The sequence below is a fragment of the Ogataea parapolymorpha genome, chromosome VII, assembly GCF_000187245.1.
Source record: "Ogataea parapolymorpha DL-1 chromosome VII, whole genome shotgun sequence".
Taxonomy (NCBI): Eukaryota; Fungi; Ascomycota; class Pichiomycetes; order Pichiales; family Pichiaceae; genus Ogataea; species Ogataea parapolymorpha.
The window spans coordinates 1,229,260-1,250,656 of record NC_027860.1 but is presented as its reverse complement, the minus strand read 5'-3'; the positions used below and the strand labels follow the sequence as shown (position 1 = coordinate 1,250,656).

The window sequence follows — 21,397 nt, the reverse complement described above, 5'->3', positions numbered from 1 at the left end:
TCGCATAATATACTGATTTAATGTTACTTAATCGCTAAACTCCTCTTCAGAAATGTTGTCACTTTCGGCAATACTTTCTTCGTCATCATCCTCGAAATCGCTCTCATTATCACCTTCCTCTTCTGCACTGTAGTCCTCCTCGGAATCGACATCTTCGTCCTCAGGATTGTCGTCGGAAGGATTGAAATCAGACTCTTGTTCATCTTCCTCGCTATCATTGTCCGAATCACCACTTCCCGTCAAGAACGACCACCCTCCGTCCACAAAGAATTGGTAAGGGTCAGCTTGAATAGTCTTCATGATTGTGGTCCAGTTCAAATTAACAGTACCTTCGCTGTACGGAATATCCACGTCAGTAAGCCAAGCCTTGACATCTTCAAGCAACTCCATTGGGATTGTTGAGATATGAACGACGGGTCTGCTAAAGTCTTTGAAGACAAACACTAGATCGAAATTCTTGAGGCCGAATTGAACTCTCTCCAAGTGTGCGATTTCGATCTCCTCTAAAGTGATGACCAAAAACGGTAGATCAATCAGTTGCACTAAACAGTCTCTGGTTGGGAGACACATCACAGCAGATCTAGAAGGCACACCTTGGAACCCAAGCTCTCTGAAGGGAATGTCGAGATCAACCAAACCATTGGATGCATCTGCAATTTGCTCGGCAAACCCTTTAAATTCCTTGTCCAAAGCAGCTTTCCGTCTTCGCTCTTCCTGCTCCTGTTCTAACTCATCTTCGTCTCCATAACGGTATTTTCTCTTTCTGTTACCTGTCTCGTCAACGGTGATGTCAGAAGCTTCCCTGTAGAACTGAACATCGTAAGTCTTCTTCTTTCCAATCATGATTGGTGTTTTCAAATGACAGTGAATGATGACCAACAACTCTCCTTTGCAGGATTGGAAAAACAGATGCTTAATGTTGGAGAAGAGAATATCCACCCTTTGATCGTTTCTGCCAAGAGATTGGTATCTAATACCATTTTGGTGGATGGTGATGTTTCCAGGCAATCTCTTAGTGTCTGGAGTAGGTCTGACAAAAACGTTATCTAATCTTTTTGGACGATTGACCTCAATCAGAGAAGCTTGAGTCACAACATCCGCCTGCTCTCTCTTCTCCGACTCTCTCTTAACCGCATCCTTCTTCATTTCAGTAATTTTCTTCAGAACTTCGCTCATTCTCTCGTTGTCCTTTGAGCGGAAAGTCAAACTCCTAATGAATTGTTTGTCCTCACCCGGTTCATAAGGAAGCTCCTCCTTCTTTGTGACTGCGACACCCGGAGAGTTGAAGTTCAATTTCAGGTGTGTGTATTCTCCTTCCTCAGTTTTTAAGCCATTTTTGAAAGCGTTAATATGGAAAGGCACCGGTCTTCCACAAATAGGAAGTATAATTGTCTGATTCTTAGAATCGATATGGATTTTGAGGTCTCTAACATTGCTTGGAATCTGCGACTCGCGAACATAAGATTCGTACTTTTTGAAAATTACTCTCTTATCAGACCCATCCTGTGCGTCTTCTGGATTGAACCTATCCAAGCCTTCCTTTTGTCTTTTAGCATGCAACTCCTTCTGAATTTCCTGCTGGATTTGAGTTTGATCCTCATCGGAATTCTTTTGTTCCGACCTCATTTTTGCCTTGAGCACACGAGTGTTAACGCCATTGTTGTTGATCTTCAAATCAGGCTTTTCGGGCTTTTCAGATTTCACCTTAATATCATCGAGCTCTTTCTTCACTTGGGTGCTTTCGTCGTCATCGAAATAAAATGCAACCTCTTTCCTAAGTTTAGGAGAATCAGTTAGAACGATAGAGTTTTCATCTGTGACTTTCACAGTGTCTGCCAACATGAGTGCGTAGCTTCCAAGCTTCGGATCGGATAAACCGCTGAAACCAACGACCAAGTTGTAAACAGAATTCTCGCTCAATGGTCTTTCGTTCTTAGCACTAAGGATACCAGTAGAGTCTCTGAAATCGATACCCATCAAAGAGCCCATATTTTTCATGAAATTCTCCACAAGATCTGGTCTCTCAGTCTCAATAAACGCAAGAGTTTTATTGTAGACATCTTTCGCAATTGCTCCATGTTTCATAAGCGAAAGTGCTTTGGCTTGCACTTTGAGCAGGAAGTCGTAGTTGTTTTCCATCTCTTTCGATGGGCCAATCAGGAAAGTACGAGTAACATTAGAGCAGTAGCTTCTGTATCTCAGACCAAGCGAAGCCATGATCACAGACCCTCCGAGTTTGTCGTCTGTCGACTCCACCGAGAACTTAAGTTCATACTTCCCATTGCTTTGAATAATAGGCTTGTAGCACCAGTCCAGATTGTTCAGATCGAAGTCAGAACCGAGTTTCTTCATCGATTTGTCCGTTTCCATATTTTTGAAGAATTTCGCATCATCGATCTTATTTTCGATTCGGTCCACCAGCTTGGAGTTGGAAACATCCAGTTCCTCATCAATGATCTTGCTCATTTCGTCGGAAAAATAACTCATCATATTTGTTGAGGCTCTAGAGGCAGTTCTCAAGCATCTTTGTTCATCCTCATCCTTGGATTCAAGCGTAGACGAAACTCCAACCGCGCAATCAACGAGCTCGAAGTCGTTTTTCTCTCCCTCCCAGATTGCGTTCCATTCGTCCATAAACTTACCAGCATACTTGTCTTTGACTAGCACACCAAGCTTCTTGCCGCTTTGTTTCATCTCTTGCACAAATTGCTCGAACAGTTTCTTGTTGTGCTCGGGGTCCTTCGTACGCGCAAGAATGTTTAAATTGACACTGGAGCTTTTCAAGGGCTCCAAATACTTCGATTTCCCAACGGAGGTCAACACCGTAACTTTCTTTCCAGTAATAAAGATTAAGGTGGCCGGGAACTCATATCCCAAAAGCCAGGTATGTAGAACGGTGGACTTTTGGTATGGATTGGTATCGTCACTAGATCCAACAGCGATCAACAGACCAGCAATGGAACCAAATTGAGGTGCATTCGCAATGTTCCTTTGCAAGAGATGGAGTCTCTTGCGGAACACCGATTGATCAATTTGAACCTCGGACATGGTACAATGAAGAAGAACAAGTGAAGGAAATGGCGTACGCGTTTTTTTTTCCACGAGAGCGAGAGACGGCGACGCGACGTTTAGCCCCCGGGTAACTTTTAATGTTCTTCTCACAGCGGTCAATAACAACTGAAACGTAAGAAAAACAAACTAAACGAGGTAAACCTGAAAAGCTAAGTTAACTCATTACAGGTTCAGGTTTTTCAAACACATAATTTCAGATACCATGGCGGATACTGCAGAGGATTATTCATACGATTACGAATACCTTTTTAAAAGTGAGTTTCAACAGATTGCTTTCATACTAACTCAAAATAGTTGTTCTCATCGGAGATTCTTCGGTCGGAAAAACCAACCTTTTGTCTAGGTTCACAAGAGACGAGTTCAACCCAGACTCCCGGGCCACTATAGGCGTCGAGTTTGCCACGAGAACGGTGGAGATCGATGGTAAAAGAGTCAAGGCTCAGATCTGGGATACTGCGGGACAGGAAAGATACAGAGCAATCACTGCTGCGTACTATAGAGGAGCGGTGGGGGCGCTTGTTGTTTATGACATATCCAGCTCAAACTCATACGAATCGGTCTCTAGATGGCTCAGGGAAATGAAAGAACATGCCGACGCAAACATAGTGATAGCTCTTGTTGGCAACAAATCTGATTTGGATCATCTGAGGGCAGTCCCTACTGAAGAAGCTAAAGATTTCGCTGCTGAGAATAATTTGTTATTTACTGAAGCATCTGCATTGAACGCCGAAAACGTCGAGCTTACTTTCCATCAACTTATCAAGAACATCTACGAAATGGTTTCAAAAAGAAAATTCGATATGGATGGCATGGATTCTTCTGCTAACAAAAACCTTGGAGGACAAACCATCACGCTCACGCCCGCTCCTAAGGATCAGAAAATCTCAAAAAATTCTGGCTGTTGCTAAACATAACTCCCTTGATTCTAATATCATGTATATTGATTGACTCGTTAATACCATCAAGTTGTTCATTGATCTTTTGCCTCAGGCTCTTTAAAATCTCCGTCTTCCTCACCATCATCGTCATTGAGGGAAGTGTTCTCCTCTTTGCTCAATTGCTCGCTGACTTTGCTGTAGTCGACAACCCTGCCACGAGTTCTTCTTCCAGTTGTGATGATGTTGGCAGTGTCAATCTCTTGCAGGTCATCTTCCTCTTCTTCTTCAACAACAAGATTGTCATCGTCAACTTCTTCCTCCTCCTCGTCGGAGTCTTTATCATCTGCAGGCGGAACCTCGTCATATTTGCGCCTAGAGTGTTTTCTCTTCTTCTTTTTCTCCTGAGACTCATCCTCATTCTTCCGCTTTGCAGGTTCTTCGGGCTTGCTTTCCTTTGCGGGTAACTCTTCCTTTTTATCACCCTCCCCCTTAGCTTCAACCTCTTCCTGACGAACAGGTTTTTCTTCTTGCAATTGCTCAGACATTAGTATTACTCTATTATATAAAAGTTTCACTTACAAGGTAGTCTTCATGTAATAGATGACATAATCATAAAAAACGTAACGCCGAGAGGCTTGACTGCGAGAATTCTCGGCCTTGAAGCATCTAGACAGAATAATTTATCCAGGCCCGCGCCTCAGGTGGCTCAAAACGTGTTGTGGCTAGAATTTCCATTGGCTTCTTGCGGAGAAAATTTCCTATATCTAGGGGCGAAATCACGCTTAGATATTAAAAGGTGTTCATTGATTCTTCTGAAGCAAACCAACTATCAGTATTTGATTCCGGAGTTAGTCACATGAGTTGTTAAGCTGATTTATTTGAAGAATATCCACCGAAACCAAAAATGCTGGCTCTAAGAAGAAGCTCGAGAATGATGTGTCGTCAGGGCCTTTTGCGTTTTAACTCGTCCAAGAGCCCTGATGGAAAGTCCTCCAATCCCGGCACATACATTTCTACGAGCGAAATTGATCCTGTGCTGTTGGATAAACTGTTTAGGAATAATAAGCCCCAGACATCGATCTTACCTCAACATGGTTCATTTGCGCTTCGACAGCAGCTCGCTAACATTCAGCAGAAGGATAAGTTCAAGGTCTTGGATGAGAATTTGTTGAAGTTGCAGTCGACACCGATCAACTTCAATTACTACTTGCGAAATCTAAAAGATTTGAAGAATGCTAATCAGCTACCATATAAATTTGGTGCAAATCAACTGGTTTCTAAAGATTCCGATGTGAATGATTTATTGCGGAAAGTTGTTTGGGAATTTAACGCACCAATAAGGTATGCCTTTGGGTACGGATCTAAAGTTTTTGATCAAGGTTCAACGAAGTCTTCGAATTCTCAGGTTGACATGATATATGCAGTTTCTTATCCTGATCACTGGCACTCGCTGAACATCGCTCAAAATCCCGATCATTATTCCAGCCTGAGACACTTGGGTTCAAGCATAGTATCTCAAATTGGTGAATTGGGAGCAGGGGTGTATTTCAATCCTTTTGTTAAGCTCAATTTCAAAAGAAGCAAGGTAGACACGAATTTCGAGCTCAAGTATGGGGTCACTTCTATGAACACATTGATCAACGATCTCATAAACTGGGATACCATGTATCTTAGTGGAAGATTGCACAAGCCTGTTGCTGTGGTAAGAAACACTCCTAAAATTTGTCTATTGAATCAGTATAATCTGACGAATGCTATCAAATTGTCACTGCTCTTGACCAACAAAAATGAGATTTCAGAATACGGACTGTATCATCAAATTGCGGAGCTGAGTTACTTGGGGGATCCAAGGTTAAAGGCAAGGGGCGAGGATGTTCGCAAAGTGGACAAAATTGTTACTAACCAGTTCGAACAATTCAGAGAAATGTACCTGCCACTTCTCACAAACTACTTTCCAAAAGTTGTCCAACAAATTAGTGCTCCAGACAGTGCTGAACATCGCTTCAAAGTGAACTTGGACTCGCAAAGCATCGCAGAAATAATTGCTGATTTGCCAAGTACGTTTAGAAAACGTCTATTGTCCAAGTATAGCTCCAAATACGAGTCTAGCCTTGCTTCTGATTTATTCGCAAGAAGAATTATTGCTCCAAATCAACTGCTTGCTGACTTGAAGCCGGCAAAACCAGCTGCAGAGCTGTCGTTTTTGGATCTTCAACAGCTTTCCGAAGAGGCGAGCTTAAATCAGATACCAGTGGAGGACTGGAATTATCTCCCCAACACATACAAGGTGAAAAACTCGCCATTTATTCGAAACGTTGCGAATGATGATTTACTCGTCAATTCTCTCAAAGACACAGTTAAGGAGACCGTTCTGAGGCCGGCCTTGATTCAAAGCCTCAAGGGGGTTTTGACGGCCGGAGTGCTCAGATCGTGGAAATATGCCGCGGAGAAGAGGAGAAAATTCAATCAGAGTATAAATAATTGATCATAAACCATAAGTTACGATAATATGTACATTCAAATATTACAATGCTCACACGAGAACGCGGACTGTTATACAATCTTGACAACACAACTTGAAGTTCCACTATATCCAACGGATATTTGGGTGCTAGTGGAGTTCCAGTCGATGGTAGATACGAAATTGGAATTTTCAACCTCACCAGGCTGATAATAGCTTAATTGCTTAAATTTCCTCGTGGCAGTAATAGCCCAAAACATTATATTACCATCAGAGTCTCCAGTAGCCAGCTTAGTGCTATCAGGAGACAAAGAGGCCACTAATATTGGGGAGCCATTGTCAACTAGCCGAGAGTCCAGTACCTTATTCTTGAAAAAGTCCCAAAGTTTGAGCGATCCATCCAGTGAGCAGGTCACAACACACCAATTCCCATCTCCCAGTTTGCACCAGTTGACATAAGTGAGTGGTTGCGAATGACCCGTCAACACTTGTAAGGAATTGATGGAGTTTCCTTTCCATATTCTTACCGTTTGGTCGTCGGATGCGGAGCATAAAAGGCGGAGCTCGCTATTGTACATTATAAGAGAGACAGTATCAGTATGTCCCGCAAGGACACCGATAGGTTGGCTATCTCCCAATTGGTAAACATATAACGAATAATCTGAGCCCGGTAGCACGAACTTGGTATCGTCTATCCAACATGCATCGGTCCCTAAACATTTGTCTGTGTTATCTGTTGACAGGTTAGCAATATGCTGAATTGATTGTCCAGTTTGAGAGTCCCACACCACTGCTTTGTTGGTGATATCAAGGGTTAGTAGATATGCGGAATTAGGCGACCATCGTATTGCCAGCACGGGAGAGCGGTGTAGCGCCATAATAAATCTTATTGAACCATTGGAGTCCCACAGACGAAGCTCTCCATTTTCAGACGCAGTCATTAACGTATTGCCTTTGGGACTCCAAGAGATAGAGACAATTTCTTTGCAGGATGTTGGATGTGGAAGCGGTTGCGATTGTGGAATAAGGGTTTTACTGGAGTCATCCCAGGTGAGAGTGCATATATTGGAGGTAGAATCTCGCTGTCCCCAAGCCAACATGTTCGGGTTTTGGGGGTTCCAGCTGCTCGCCAGACTAGCTGGAAAAACAAAACTATTTTTCAGCACCACGGTGAACTCATTATCATCCTCTACCCTCCCATTCTGCCCGATTAATGGAACTGGTTGTGAAGTATTATTAGCGATCACTGAAGAAGGCTCAATTCTGCGTTCTTCAACTCCATCAGACGACTGGGATATTGAATTCAAGAGATTGAAATTCATGTTTATGATATCTTCAGAGGCAATCTCACCACCATTTTGAATCATATCATTCACCTTGTAGTACAAAATGCCCTTCTGAACGAGGTCTACCAAACACCCAAGTGGAATTCTATCGCTGTACCTATCGTCGTATTCGTTTATTTTGGTCTCATCTTGCAAAGCATACGCGCTCACTTCCAATCCACCCTCTTGAAGATACCTCCAAATGAGGTAATTCAACTCTGTTGCTGAAAGCGACATTGAACATATACCTGTACAAGTTCTGACAACGACAACAAAATTACCCACTAATTTTTTTCCAAAGTTTAATAAGCCGGCCTTGTTTCTATCTGGCAGAATAATTTATGGGTGATTTAAATTAGCACAATCGCAGCACAGCAAACGATCATATCATGACATTGGTAAACACAGACTCCAACGTCATGGAAACAAAACTGGCTACATTCAAAACAGCTAAGTTTTACAAAATTCCTCCGCCGGAGGTAATTCCAGACACTACATATACCGTGGATGAAAATAATGGTTCAAAAGGATACAAGGAGACCCAAATAATACGATACAGGTTTCAACCGGAGAATTGGCGGTTGAAGCGCTCAAACTACCTGTTCAAAGGATCTATAGAGTTACATGAGTTACAGAGCTTGGATGCGTTGGAATCCTGTAAGGACCTCTCCTCGGAATTGAAATGTCGCCTGACTATTAATGCCCCTGGAATAGACCGCTGGGGAACTGCTTATTACGAGAAAATATACCACGATGGTCTTCCGGTAACTAATTACAAACAATCGAGTCCTTTCATGACAATTCAGAAGATAATACATCAGCACTACGTTGTGATACTAACAGAGGAGGACAAAAAAATAGCTATAGGGATGATCTTATTAGACTTCTTTGACGATTTACGACTTACATCGAACCTCAAGGATTTCGAGGAAAGGTTCAGAAAATTGCTTGCATTCAAAGACAACTTTGTCAATGAGTCTCCGAAGACAACAAAAGAGGAAAGATCAGAAGGATCACCCAATAGATTTAATATCGATGAGGATGACGAATTTGGTGATTTTGTGTCCAACTAATTACGAAAATAATGAATAGTAATGATTCCTATCTACACCGTAATTACATATCTCTCTTCCACAAAATTTCTTGTTTCAACTTGATCAACTTTGCGTTCTTTGTTCTGCTATCCCATCTTCTCACCGCTTGTTCTAATTTCTTTTGATGTTTCGCAAGGGTTTCTGGATTAGGCGTCGTGGAAATATTGATGAAATGGTCTGACACTTTGAACTTGGCTTTGATCTCGCGTCTTGGAATTCCTTTGTTTCTCATTTCCTGGATCTCCTGGATCTCTTTGTCGCTCAATGTGTAACTTTTTGGGGTGCTTGCCTTGAAAATTATTGGCATGTTGTCCAGATTGGAGCTTATGCGTGTTTTTTCCTCAGGATAGTACAGCTCTGAGCTCTTTCTTGGGTCATCCTCAGGGAGGAAAGCCTTAGGCGTCACCTCCGGATCTAAAGCCGATGGTGCTGGATGGTAGAAAAGACCATCTGGAAGCTGTGGTTTGATATTGAAGGCGGATGATTTCGAGTTGTATTTGTTTGGGACATGAGTCAGCTTCGGAGGTATCGAGGAAGATTTGAACCTTGCCAACGGAAAACGCAAGCCTTTACAACAGGTTCCAAGTGAATGCATCGCTGATTTTTCACAATTTTCTTTTGAATTTTTGGAACAAACCTCTTGGTGCAAGGATGTACCGACTCACTCGTCAGCGGTTTTTGATGCCAAAATGTATCTGCAAATAAAAAGACCCCATTGGCTCTCTTGGTGAAAAAAAAATCAGATGGGTGGTGTACGGGGTCTAAATTAGTTTTTCCATCACAACACATTCACCGTTTCTTTATCATGTATATCAGGGCCGCGAATAGGACCAGAATCTCACGCTCCATATTCTCGACTACATTCTTAGTGGCTTTCAGCATCGTTGCTGCCAATAGCGTTGTGTCTTGCCCCGTCGACAGAAGCGTTAACAGTGAAAGCGAGATTCCAGGCCATCTCAGAGAACAGATGCTCAAAAAAGAGAAAGAACTCAAACAATAAGGCAGCAATCAGAAACGTGATTGTGTGCTATTTGTCATATCACAGATAAACAACACCATTATACATCGACATTTGCACAACGCCAATCTGGGAGCGATGACAACGGTTTCTCATAGAAAGTGACGCGGTACCACTATTTCATTGTTATATGGTCATGATTACCAAGCACCACAAACAGTCAGGACCTGGACCTTCAGCTTTACCACTACATTCGGCAAGCGTCTTAACCTCTTGGAAGCTCCGCTTTCAGAAAGACGTATTTCTCATAAAATGGACAGATGTGGGTCTGATCCAAAGTATATATGGGTAGTTGCGATCCCTCGCAACTCAATTATGGACAATATGTGTACAATTTTTGTACATAATTGCGACTGTATAATAAATCCATTACACGTTTATTGTCTTAGCTCTTACTGGCTATACACACTCTCAGGTGTAAAGTTTTTTTTTTTCTCGGAGACAACCGTTAATTATTTATTGATGAGCGACGAAGAAGCCCAATCGGACTATTCTCCGGAGGCTAACTTTAATGACCCGGAGACCTCTGAGGAGAAATCAAACCTGCATGACGGTTCTGATAGTGAGCACTCAAATCCGGGAACAGAGGTAGCCGACGTCACCGAAGATGATGGAGCAACTGAACGTGGCAAAGCAGACAACGAGAACATGCACACTACAATAGAGCACGATGCACCAGAAAAGCCTTCAGTAAGTTCACCAGAGGAAGATGAGTATAATCCGGAGTCGATATATGAAGAAGACGCAAAAGATTCTACCACTACGTCCGAGATTAATCAGGAGGAGGCCGCCCAAAAACCAGTTCTTGACCCAGTTGTAATAGCAAAGTCAACAGAAGACACTCAACCAGAAGACAAAGCGAGTGACGAAGAAAAGCAAGACCAAGACGAAGAAGTGGAAACGAAGACCGAGAATTGGCCGGAAGATGCCAGACCCGATTCGCCGCCTACATCGGCAAATGGCGAAGACGTGGACGTTCCGCTATTTAACGACGTGATCAAATTTTTCCTGAACAGTTCCTTATTGAACGATGCTGACTTCCAACAGTTGACTCCTGCAGACAAAGAACTGAGATTACTTGCCGAATACAACAAAGCCAACAATACGCATGTGAATGTTCGAGTGAACTTCGGAGCAACAACGTCTTATAATAAGCCCCAGATGCGTCCTGGAGAGACATTCCAGGTATTGGTGCCTATCAATCCGTTTTGCCTAAGACCCGATATCACTCAGCCAATGTCCCCGGAAGAGCGATCAAGTTACGAACAATATTTGCGCGACGAAGATACGGCCTTGAGCAGCGGTAAATGGGATAATTTTCCTATTGGTTCGCGACTGTTCATCGGAAATCTTGCTGTTAACACGTTAAGCAAAGAGGATGTTTACAGAATTTTCCACCCTTATGGAGAAGTGAAACAAGTCAACCTTAAGCAAGGTTTTGGCTTTGTACAATATGCCAAGGCGGAAGAGTGTTCACGGGCCATCGAAGGAGAAAAAAATGTTCCGCTTCATAACAGATTTATGCACTTGCAGGTTTCCAAGCATCAGGTCCAAAGAGCCATGGAGCAGCAAGGAAAGAATACCGGCTCATCAAAGAACAACAGAGGGAGATCCAGATCTCCGGATGGTGGTCACAACAAAAATCGGTCTAGGTCTCCGATCAACGAAACGGAAGTTAAGGTCATCACTTCGAACGATTCGACGCCAGAGTTCAATAACAGAATATTGAAAAGACTCAAACAGGATGGATTATCTCTAGAAACTGAACATTTCGATTTACCCGTCTCGGAAGTTCCCCAAGAAGCAAGCACGTCTGCCGCTTATAAGGGCGTCCTCGCTGTTGTGATTCCTCACCATGACAAGCTGGACATGATGATTTACGAGAAAACTTCCGATGGTGGCATTAGATTCGACGAGTACTCCGAAATCTCCATCAATGAAGCCATCGAGCTAATTTTAAGTGCAAAAGCGAAGCGTTTTGCTTCCGCCTCGCGGGAGCATCAATCGAGAGGCCGCTCGAGACAAAACAATGGTGGCCAAAATCGCCAGTCAAAAACCAGCAACCAAGCTCTGTACAGCTCGCGCAACGGTAAACAACAACATCAACAGAACTCTGGATCTGGAAGGTACGGCAACTCCAGATACAACCATCAGTATCCTACTGCTTACGCCACTGGAAGCAACGCACAACCTTTTGTGCCCCGTCCAGGCTATGGCACGCCTACTCCGCCACCCGCACCGTATGGCATACCAAGTAACGTGGGGTTTGCTCCTTCCTATCCAGGTTATCAGCAGCAATTGTATCAGCCGATGGGTATGCCTCAAGTTTCTCCACCTCAACCACAGGGAAATCAGGCACAACTATTACAAACCATGCAAAGCATGGACCCTGCAACCTTGCAAAATGTCTTGTCCTTGATGCAGCAGATGCAAACTCAACAACCTGGAAGTAACCAACAAACCTCGATGCCGCAAGGAAACGCCTTATCCGGCCTCTTGAATCAGTTGCAAAACTCTGCACCGGGTAACGCCCCACCTGCCCCATCATACTCTAGTTCGCTGAACCAGCCTTCTCAGCCTAGTAATTCCAACGCTTCCGGCAGTTCGAGCAACAATAGTCAGGATCAGACTAACGACTTGTTTGAAACCTTGGCCAGACTGAAGAATAATATGTGACGCCTTGATATCTGCATATTTCTCCAATTGTTATACTTTCACGGCTGTAGGATTACAGTTATTTGCTAAAATATCAGGATACATCTATCCTTGACACGAGAATTGTAGACGAGCATAGGGTTAATTCTAGCATGCCACCACAATCAGATCAAAAGTCGATCGACGGCAAAATCGACGTCACCGAAGATCTTGATATTATTTTTTGGATCTGTATTTTGCGGGAACGCTCTGTTTACAAACATTAATTTGCCGTGGTTTTTTTGTTGGAGTTCACGGTCTGTGCCTGCAAATAGGTACCAAATCGTTTTGATAATAGCAGAAGTACGTCTATTTGAAAAGAACTAGCGATATTGTTGCCACTTGCTTAGTCATACAAGTATACAGAGATAATGAGTGTTGCGGATCAAACAATACGACAACTTCGAGCCACCATATTGTACTCGCTAGATTATGACCTTCTATCGACTGCTGAATTCACGTCTGAACGGCTTATAGCTCAAAATCCAAATAATCTAGACAGCATTCATCTGTATGCGCTGGTGCTGTACAAACGCAAACGCTACAAAACGGCCTACAATCTGACAGCCAGCTATAGCGTACAACATGTTGGTTGCTCATATATGTTTGCCAAATCGTGCCTGGACCTCAAATGCGAATCTGATGGCATATCGGCGCTGACGAGAACCTTGCCCCTCTGGTCTCAGCTTAGTCGAGCGGACGACACTGATTCCAGATACATGCCAGACAATGTTGCCTGCTACATTCTTTTAGCCAAGCTTTATGCATCTGTTGGAGACGTGAGACGCAGTGCACTAAACTACTCCCAGGTCCTCAACATCAATCCCTACATGTTCGAAGCGTTTGAAGAATTGTGCAAGATGGGCGTGAAAGTTAAAGTGAACTCTATTTACAAGGTGAACACCATTGATGAAATTTCAGGATCTTTGTTCAAAAATGTACAGCCCATTTCTGCAGATGAGAAAAAGGGAGGCTTTGGTTTCTCTGATCAAAAATCCGACAGCAGACACTTTTTCAAAACCCCAGCACATTCAAGCACTGGGCCAGCAAACGGTGGAAGTGTTGCCCAGACACCAGAGCAACAAAGTCACACTATATTAGCGACTCCCAGGGTAAAACAACTGCAAATGCCAGACGCACCAAATCGAAAAGCCGCAAAGAGCTCGAATTTTGATGGATTTAAACATCCATCAGCCCCAACGGATTCCATACGCCGTAAGTCTTCGAGAAATTCAACTTCTATCACCTCAAGGCTTTTAGGACATCCATTGAACACACTCACAGATTCGAACTTCACCGCGACAAGTGGAGTAACCGGGGCTTCTTCAGCAGGATCACAGAATTCCAAACGTGAGGGAGCCGGAATCAAGCGTGTCATCGGCTCGACGTTCTCAAATGCTGGTATGGTTGGAAACGAGCCAAGACCAGACATTCTCCAGAGATCAAATGACCAACAACTTCTTGGAACTTATGCTAAGCTTGCAAAAGGTTTCAAAGCGATGTGCTTTTATGATTGTTTCAAGGCAATCAGAATATTTGACTCGCTTCCAGAAAATGAACGGAATACTCCCTGGGTTCTAGGAAAGCTAGGACGTTTACATTTTGAGATTGTGAATTACGAGGAAGCCGAAAACTACTTCATCAAATTGCGCCAGCTTGACAGAACGCGGATCGAAGAAATGGAGTATTACTCTACACTATTATGGCATTTACATAAGGAAATGGATTTAAGTTTCCTCTCGCACGAACTCCATGAAATCTCCAAAGACTCGCCTGAGGCCTGGATTGCCGTGGGAAATTTGTTTTCACTGAATCGAGAACCAGATGAAGCAATAAAATGTTTCCAGAAAGCTAATCAGGTAGACAAGAATTTCGCATACTCTTATACTCTACAAGGCCATGAATATTTGTCTAATGATGCATTTGAGAATGCATTGGAATGTTTTAGACACGCAATTCTCCTCGACAAAAGACATTATAATGCATTCTATGGAATTGGAATGGTTTATTTGAAACTAGGCGATTTCCGAAAGGCAGAGTTTCATTTCCGGAAAGCAGTTGAAATAAATCCGGTGAATGTAATTCTCATATGTTGTGTGGGAATGGTTCTTGAGAAATTGGGCAAGAAAGAGCAAGCTTTAAGACAATATATCTTTGCATCTCGTCTGCAGCCTTTGTCGATGCTGGCATTGTTCAAAAAGGCTCAAGCATTGATTTCGCTGAAAAGATACGATCTGGCTCTCAAAGATTTTGAAAAGCTTGAGAATTTGGCTCCAGATGAGGCTTCCGTCCATTTCTTGCTCGGAAAACTCTACAGGATCTATGGACGGAAAAATGATGCTATCAAGCAATTCACTATAGCTTTGAACCTGGATCCTAAGGGCTCGCATTTAATTAAAGAAGCTCTGGAAAGCTTAGAAGACGAGGAAGATGTTGACACTACGGGCCATGATTCCTAAAAGCATGGGATTAGTTATTGTAACATGAAATTGTAATTGTCTAGCTCGATTAATGAGTCGCACCCAAGAAAAGAGTAGCAGACAAGCAGATTGTCATCACGATGAAGCCCCATATAAGCAACAACAATCCAGCGTATTTTAGAATCCATTCCTTCGTAGAAAGCGGTGCGCTACCATCTCCTATCAATTTGTATGCAAAAAATCCTGGCAGAATAAATGAGATGGATGTCGAACCTGTAGAACCCACAATTGCTAGCACATGAGCAAGCGACTTCACTGTGATGGCAACGATGTAGGATGACACGACGATAATAGTTGTGATCACCACTAGTTTTGTGTTTGTAAGTTCCACATAATGGTCACCTTCATTTTCCTCGTCTCCGGCAAAAGAATCATCGAAAAGAGCTGTCCCATTCAGAGGTGGAGCCTGAGATATTAAATTTCGACGCTCTTCCGTGGTCATGAGCGTCGAGCTAGTCGTTGATCTTGAGAGAGATCGTATGGAATCTGCCAGATTCGACTCATTAATGTAATAGGCGACGTGATTTATAGAAGCCCTAGCCGGATTTGATTGCAACGGGTAGCTTAGAGTGACCAGAATCACAATGGCAATCCTCCCAATTGTTGATGAAATTGAATTTGGGTACATGGCAATGATATTCCCAGAGACGGTGTCCCCAAATGTAAGATAACCAGAAAGACCAACAATGATATAGAGAACACAAGCTGAGCCAATTGAAACAATATTCATTTTGGTGACACTTGCCAAGGATCTATCGTGAAGCTCGTTGATAATCCCTAGTTGATTTTGATGGCAGGTGAACCCGAACACGAGGATCGGAAATGAAGACAAAACCGCAACCACTGAATTTGGCTTCAGCAAATGAACAGGTCCTTTGACAATATCTTCCTTTCCTCCACTCCATATGTGCACAAAATGGACCACGACTAATATCACCAAGTACCCCACCGAAGAAAGAGCAACAAGCGATGCGGTCTTGAGAGAATCCAATTTTCTTCTGTAGACAAGCGGCAATATGGCGGCCAGAAATAATGTGATCCACAATGTTCGGCTTGATAGCCAGGGGTAATTTTGAAGGGTATGGTCAGAGCAAATCGAATCTATGATTTGAGGCATGAGGTCCCCTACCACAATCAAATAGGAGCATGCTACACCAAAACATTTGATAGCGATCGCAAGGTCGAAAACAATCCCAAGCTGGGGGACCGTTAGCTTCGACAAAGAGAAAAATGAAGCGTGGCCTGGAATCGTATATGAAGCTGATATCGCCAATAGGTATAAACCAAGACCAGAGGTGAATGCTGAAAACAAAACGAACAGTATTCCCAATAAAACACCATCGCATTTGATGGCATAGGGCACACTAAGAAGACCAGCTCCCAAAATAGTGTTCATGAGGTTAATGATACCGGAACGCATTGTAGCACCTCCCTGTGAGCTATTCACCTGAGCCATAATTAAATAGATAATTTGATAAGATTTTTTATATGTATATACAATGTTTAATATCCTTTTCTAACAGCGTTCCGCACCACACCCAGTAATTTTCTAATACCGGCATCGAAGCGTGTTTTCTTGGTTTTGATTCTTTGTTGTAACTTCCTCTTACTTGGTTTCAAGTAGAACCTCTGTTCGTAGTATGTGCTTCTGAGCTTTGTAGATTGAGCCATCACTTCCAATCTTTTGATGCTCCTCATGAGATCTCCTTTCTTGACCAGGATGGAGCGTCCGGCGTGAGCTCCATCAAGAGGAAGTTTGGTAGCATATTCAAGGCAGTTTGGCTCTTTGAAAGCTGCGCTCACGGAAAAATTGCTCTCTCCCAAAAACGATGTTTTGGTGCTAGAACCTGCTTGTTGATTTTTATTGATTCCGCTTAGTATCGCCAAAGGATCTGTCTTTGAATCTGAAGAGTTATATCTGAGGAAGCATGGTGCTCTGTCAAGTATTTTAGGCCGCAAAATACTGAACATCGTTGCAAAAGGATTATTGGTATTTTTTTTTCAATTGAATCTCTGTAGCTGGTAGTGCGAGCAAGAAGAATTATAGAAAAAAATATTTCAGGGCGATATTTTAGAGAGTCATGACTACAGAGCCGAATACTTTAGCCGAGCAAATCGAAAAGGTGGCTCTTGATGAAACTGCCGAGGAAACCCACGTCAATGAGGCAACTGTAGAGGGCAACAGCGGGGAGAAGAAAAAGAAGAAGAAGAAGAATAACAAAAAAAAGAAGGGCGGTATCAACCAGTTCTTCCCCGACGGCGTGTTCCCTGAAGGAGAGTGGCAGGAATATACCGGAAGCGAAGAGAATCTGAAGAGAGTAACTGACGAGGAGAAAAGATATTTAGATCGTCAGGCTAACAACAAATGGAATGAGTTTAGAAAAGGAGCAGAGATTCATAGACGAGTGAGACAAACTGCCCAAAAGAACATCAAACCTGGAATGACAATGACTGAAGTTGCGGAGTCAATTGAGAATAGTGTCAGAGCCTACAGCGGTACAGACGATAGTTTAAAAGGAGGTATGGGATTTCCTTGCGGTGTGTCTCTCAACCATTGTGCAGCTCATTATACACCTAATGCTGGAGACAAAGTTGTTCTTCAATACGACGACGTCATGAAGGTTGATTTTGGTGTTCATGTTAACGGACACATCATCGATTGTGCCTGGACTCAGACTTTCAACGAGAGATACGATCCTCTGCTAAATGCAGTGAAGGAGGCCACAAACACCGGCATCAAGACTGCCGGAATCGATGTGAGAATGACAGATGTTGGTGAAGCCGTTGAAGAAGTGATGGAAAGCTACGAGGTTGAACTTGACGGCAAAGTTTATCCTGTTAAATGCATACGGAATTTGCAAGGACACAACATCAAACCGTATCAAATCCATGGTGGAAAGTCTGTGCCAATCGTGAAAAACGGTGATACAACTAAGATGGAAGAAGGAGAGACTTTTGCCATTGAGACGTTCGGATCAACAGGCAAAGGCTATGTCGTTCATGGTGGTGAGTGCTCGCACTATATGAAAAACTTGGATGCACCTCCTAATGCTCCTATTAGACTCGATAGGGCCAAGAAGCTGATGCAGGCTATTGACAAGAACTTCGGCTCTTTGCCATTCTGTCGCAGATATCTTGATCGGATCGGTGAAGAGAAGTATTTATTAGCATTGAACCAGTTGTGCAGAGCAGGACTGATCACAGAGCATCCTCCACTTGTTGACGTTAAAGGTTGTTATACGGCACAATACGAGCATACAATTCTGTTGCATCCAACTAGAAAAGAAGTTGTTTCGAGAGGCGATGACTATTAAAGCTCATCTTTGAGCATAGATTGGATGGTTGATGTGGCCGTTTCCAGTAGGATTGATTTGCTGGGTTCCAAGACCGTCGCAGTGACTTCCATTATCGTGTCGCTCATAGATGCTGTCAGTTCCACAACTGAGTTTTTTGCTTTGAGTGAAGAGGCCCCCCAGAACATTACAGTCAAGGACTTGTATAGTAGCCAGATGAACAATCTGATAGGTTTTCGAAAGATTCTCTTGTATAGTATCCAAATGCAGACTGTACAGAAGAAATACAGGGAGCTGTAAATCTGCTTTCTTTCCTTGGAACTTGACTCATTTATAGTCCTCACCAGTTTGTTTGACCTAACAAGAACATCTGTGAAATAACTGTACTTATTTGACAAGGTTGTCAGGGAATTTGTTGAATGTGCAAGATCTGAAATATTCATTTCGCTGGCCAAGAGCGATGACTGTAGCAATTGATTTACACTTTGTAGTTTACTCGTGAGGAGCGAGTTTTTGTTCAGCAGCTGCTCTTCCTTTGTAAGTTTTTTAAGATTATGATCATCGAGGATCGGCTCGTTTGTCAACTCATCAGTTTGCTCTTCTTCCTCTTGCACTGTCCAAGATTTTGAGGAAAGCAATAATTCTCTAAAGTCCACTCTCACATCGAAAAATCGCTCTTTAAGTAGTGCAAACTGGTATTCCATGTCCTCCTGAATATCTCCAGATACGCAATCAAGTTTCGCTGTTATGATGTTTTCGAGTTCTTCAAGTTTTTCGTACAGGTCTGTGGTCTGGGCCTGAGTATTCAGGCGGATGAACTCCAAGTCGGTGTCATTTGTTATCTTTAAATGCTTAAACTCATACAAGTTAACCTGAAGATCATTGAGCAAATGCTGGAAGTCTTGAAGATCACGATTTAAGTCCAAATCCATGCTAAGAACAAAGACCAAAGAATTTCGAGTACCAAAAAGATGTAAGGATGTCAAGGACTTCGAAAAATAAATACCGGTGGCGAACAAAAAAAGGATACTAAAGATATGATTATCGATACATTGTCGTCTGGAGTTCGCAGAATTCCGGATTTTGAGGTTGCACAAAACGTTTACCTTCTTCAGCAGGGCTTTGGGAATGATGAGCTTGTGTACCGAATCCTTGAACAAATCAAGGAACAACAGATGGCTCCCTACTATGACTACATAACTAATGAATTGAAGATACCAGGACTCAAGTTTGACAAAGAATTATATGATAAACTGGCTCAGCAGAACACCGAAAAGGTTGCTGACTTAAAGAAGCAGCTAGAGAAGCTTGCAGAGGATGATGAAGGAGAATTGGAGATTTTGAAAGTTTGGACAGACCTTCTAGAGTATTATGCTGCGATTGGCGACAAAACCAATGCATTGACCACCTACCAAAAAACTTTCGAGCTGGCACCGTCCACAGGCTCGAAAATTGATCTGGTTTTAACCATTGCAAGAATCGGATTCTTTTTCGATGATAAATTGTTCACTAAGAAATACCTTGATGAAGCAAATATTTTAATTGAGAAAGGTGGAGATTGGGAAAGGCGAAACCGGTACAAGACGTATCTCGGAATTTACCTGATGTCTACTAGAAAATTTGAGGAAGCATCTAAACTTTTGATTGATTCACTGGCTACCTTCACATCGACTGAGATTTCTACATATGAGCAGGTGGCTCAATACTCACTGATTTGCGGTGCTATTTCATTAGAAAGACCAGATTTGCGTAAGAAACTGATCGAGTCCCCAGAGATCCTAACTATCGGTTCCAATTCACCCGAACTAGCTTCAATCTACAATCTGATCAAGTCGCTGTATTACTGTGAGTATCAAGATTTCTTTCCAAATTTGATTAAGACCCATGACGAGATCTTGGTGAAAAATAAATTCTTGCGTCCTCACACCAACTTCTACATGAGAGAAATCAGATGTAAGGCATATTCACAATTGCTAGAGAGCTACAAATCTTTATCGCTCAAGTCGATGGCCGAGAGTTTTGGGGTCTCCGAGGACTTTTTGGATCAAGATCTCTGCAAATTCATTCCGAATAAAAAAATCAATTGCATCATAGACAAAGTGAATGGAATCGTCGAAACGAATAGGCCTGACAACAAAAACAACCAGTATCACGCTCTCATCAAAAATGGAGATTCTTTGTTGACCAAACTCCAAAAATACGGTGCAGCGGTGCGTTTGAGTGGTGCAGAAAAGGTGTAGTAGAATTACTGATTAACACAATAAAAATGCGGTATAAATAAAACATACACTGTATCATCTCGATCTTTGAGCCAATCTTTTTGAGCTTGGCGGGCCATCTTCGGTGCCTAAAACCCTGTTGTCGCTAATTTTGCCCAAATTTTTAGGCCTCCTCGAATTTGCCTTAGTCTGTTTCTTGGCAGGTTCCGGCTGCGACTTGGGCTTTGAGCCTGCTTGATATTCTTTGTTACGATCATTCAAATTGTGACTTCTTTCTGACGTAAATGAGGTATCCTCAGATTTTTCGTAGGCCAGCAGTGGCTTTCCCTCAGGCTCTTCCTTTTTTGAAACGGGCTCATCGAACACCTTTACGTGCTCATCGACGGCATTTGTTTCCCCTTCTTTCACAACTACTCTGCCCTTTGTATCACTTGCAACGCTCACCTTCTCCAACTTGTCGTTTAAGTGACTATTTTCTTTGTTCACCTCCGCCGAGCCTGCGCCTTCATTATCCAGTTTCGATACCTCCTTTGAAATTGCCTTGATCTCCTCGCGATCCTCTATCTCTTGTTCTTCCTTTTTCGGACTGATGATCTCTTGTGGAACTATAGATCCTGGTTGATTGCTTTCGAGAACGAATTTAGAGTCTGGTTCGGTACCTGGGTTGTTGCTACGGCCAGAGGCTTTTCCGATCTCTGAATTTGTCAAATGCTTGATCTCATGGCTCCCAACGTTCGGTTGTCTAGGAACCATGAACATGACACCCAAAACGAGCAGACAGGCCAGCGTAAGGAATACAACCTTATTTCTTGAGCGATTAAAGAGTGAACTCATCTTTGAAACAAAACTTGAGATTACCCCGG

The 21,397-nt window shown here is 42.8% G+C and overlaps 15 protein-coding genes across 15 annotated transcripts; 7 read left to right on the top strand and 8 right to left on the bottom strand.

The window, feature by feature from the left end:
- Positions 1-27: 27 nt before the first annotated feature.
- HPODL_03099 (FACT complex subunit SPT16) lies at positions 28-3,048 on the bottom strand (the record flags this gene model as incomplete). The annotated part of the gene is made up of 1 exon (XM_014077432.1): positions 28-3,048. One exon carries the CDS (start codon positions 3,046-3,048, stop codon positions 28-30), a length of 3,021 nt encoding a protein of 1,006 aa, XP_013932907.1.
- Positions 3,049-3,274: 226 nt separating this feature from the next.
- HPODL_03098 (GTP-binding protein YPT31/YPT8) lies at positions 3,275-3,980 on the top strand (the record flags this gene model as incomplete). The annotated part of the gene is made up of 2 exons (XM_014077431.1): positions 3,275-3,326; positions 3,367-3,980. 2 exons carry the CDS (start codon positions 3,275-3,277, stop codon positions 3,978-3,980), a joined length of 666 nt encoding a protein of 221 aa, XP_013932906.1.
- Positions 3,981-4,042: 62 nt separating this feature from the next.
- HPODL_03097 (uncharacterized protein) lies at positions 4,043-4,495 on the bottom strand (the record flags this gene model as incomplete). The annotated part of the gene is made up of 1 exon (XM_014077430.1): positions 4,043-4,495. The coding sequence occupies one exon, from the start codon at positions 4,493-4,495 to the stop codon at positions 4,043-4,045; it is 453 nt and encodes a 150-aa protein (XP_013932905.1).
- A 359-nt stretch (positions 4,496-4,854) lies between these two features.
- On the top strand, positions 4,855-6,435 carry HPODL_03096 (Mitochondrial protein involved in protein import into the mitochondrial matrix; the record flags this gene model as incomplete). Its single annotated transcript, XM_014077429.1, has 1 exon — positions 4,855-6,435. One exon carries the CDS (start codon positions 4,855-4,857, stop codon positions 6,433-6,435), a length of 1,581 nt encoding a protein of 526 aa, XP_013932904.1.
- A 68-nt stretch (positions 6,436-6,503) lies between these two features.
- Positions 6,504-7,973, bottom strand: HPODL_03095 (SIR4-interacting protein SIF2; the record flags this gene model as incomplete). Its single annotated transcript, XM_014077428.1, has 1 exon — positions 6,504-7,973. One exon carries the CDS (start codon positions 7,971-7,973, stop codon positions 6,504-6,506), a length of 1,470 nt encoding a protein of 489 aa, XP_013932903.1.
- A 152-nt stretch (positions 7,974-8,125) lies between these two features.
- HPODL_03094 (uncharacterized protein) lies at positions 8,126-8,809 on the top strand (the record flags this gene model as incomplete). The annotated part of the gene is made up of 1 exon (XM_014077427.1): positions 8,126-8,809. One exon carries the CDS (start codon positions 8,126-8,128, stop codon positions 8,807-8,809), a length of 684 nt encoding a protein of 227 aa, XP_013932902.1.
- A 43-nt stretch (positions 8,810-8,852) lies between these two features.
- Positions 8,853-9,425, bottom strand: HPODL_03093 (uncharacterized protein; the record flags this gene model as incomplete). The annotated part of the gene is made up of 1 exon (XM_014077426.1): positions 8,853-9,425. The coding sequence occupies one exon, from the start codon at positions 9,423-9,425 to the stop codon at positions 8,853-8,855; it is 573 nt and encodes a 190-aa protein (XP_013932901.1).
- An 885-nt stretch (positions 9,426-10,310) lies between these two features.
- HPODL_03092 (Nuclear polyadenylated RNA-binding protein 3) lies at positions 10,311-12,524 on the top strand (the record flags this gene model as incomplete). The annotated part of the gene is made up of 1 exon (XM_014077425.1): positions 10,311-12,524. One exon carries the CDS (start codon positions 10,311-10,313, stop codon positions 12,522-12,524), a length of 2,214 nt encoding a protein of 737 aa, XP_013932900.1.
- Positions 12,525-12,913: 389 nt separating this feature from the next.
- Positions 12,914-15,001, top strand: HPODL_03091 (Subunit of the Anaphase-Promoting Complex/Cyclosome (APC/C); the record flags this gene model as incomplete). The annotated part of the gene is made up of 1 exon (XM_014077424.1): positions 12,914-15,001. One exon carries the CDS (start codon positions 12,914-12,916, stop codon positions 14,999-15,001), a length of 2,088 nt encoding a protein of 695 aa, XP_013932899.1.
- A 49-nt stretch (positions 15,002-15,050) lies between these two features.
- Positions 15,051-16,478, bottom strand: HPODL_03090 (Vacuolar amino acid transporter 6; the record flags this gene model as incomplete). Its single annotated transcript, XM_014077423.1, has 1 exon — positions 15,051-16,478. The coding sequence occupies one exon, from the start codon at positions 16,476-16,478 to the stop codon at positions 15,051-15,053; it is 1,428 nt and encodes a 475-aa protein (XP_013932898.1).
- Positions 16,479-16,525: 47 nt separating this feature from the next.
- Positions 16,526-16,993, bottom strand: HPODL_03089 (uncharacterized protein; the record flags this gene model as incomplete). Its single annotated transcript, XM_014077422.1, has 1 exon — positions 16,526-16,993. One exon carries the CDS (start codon positions 16,991-16,993, stop codon positions 16,526-16,528), a length of 468 nt encoding a protein of 155 aa, XP_013932897.1.
- A 110-nt stretch (positions 16,994-17,103) lies between these two features.
- Positions 17,104-18,336, top strand: HPODL_03088 (Methionine aminopeptidase 2; the record flags this gene model as incomplete). Its single annotated transcript, XM_014077421.1, has 1 exon — positions 17,104-18,336. The coding sequence occupies one exon, from the start codon at positions 17,104-17,106 to the stop codon at positions 18,334-18,336; it is 1,233 nt and encodes a 410-aa protein (XP_013932896.1).
- Positions 18,333-19,247, bottom strand: HPODL_03087 (uncharacterized protein; the record flags this gene model as incomplete). The annotated part of the gene is made up of 1 exon (XM_014077420.1): positions 18,333-19,247. One exon carries the CDS (start codon positions 19,245-19,247, stop codon positions 18,333-18,335), a length of 915 nt encoding a protein of 304 aa, XP_013932895.1.
- A 105-nt stretch (positions 19,248-19,352) lies between these two features.
- Positions 19,353-20,555, top strand: HPODL_03086 (26S proteasome regulatory subunit RPN7; the record flags this gene model as incomplete). The annotated part of the gene is made up of 1 exon (XM_014077419.1): positions 19,353-20,555. The coding sequence occupies one exon, from the start codon at positions 19,353-19,355 to the stop codon at positions 20,553-20,555; it is 1,203 nt and encodes a 400-aa protein (XP_013932894.1).
- Positions 20,556-20,609: 54 nt separating this feature from the next.
- Positions 20,610-21,368, bottom strand: HPODL_03085 (putative secreted protein; the record flags this gene model as incomplete). The annotated part of the gene is made up of 1 exon (XM_014077418.1): positions 20,610-21,368. One exon carries the CDS (start codon positions 21,366-21,368, stop codon positions 20,610-20,612), a length of 759 nt encoding a protein of 252 aa, XP_013932893.1.
- Positions 21,369-21,397: the final 29 nt, after the last annotated feature.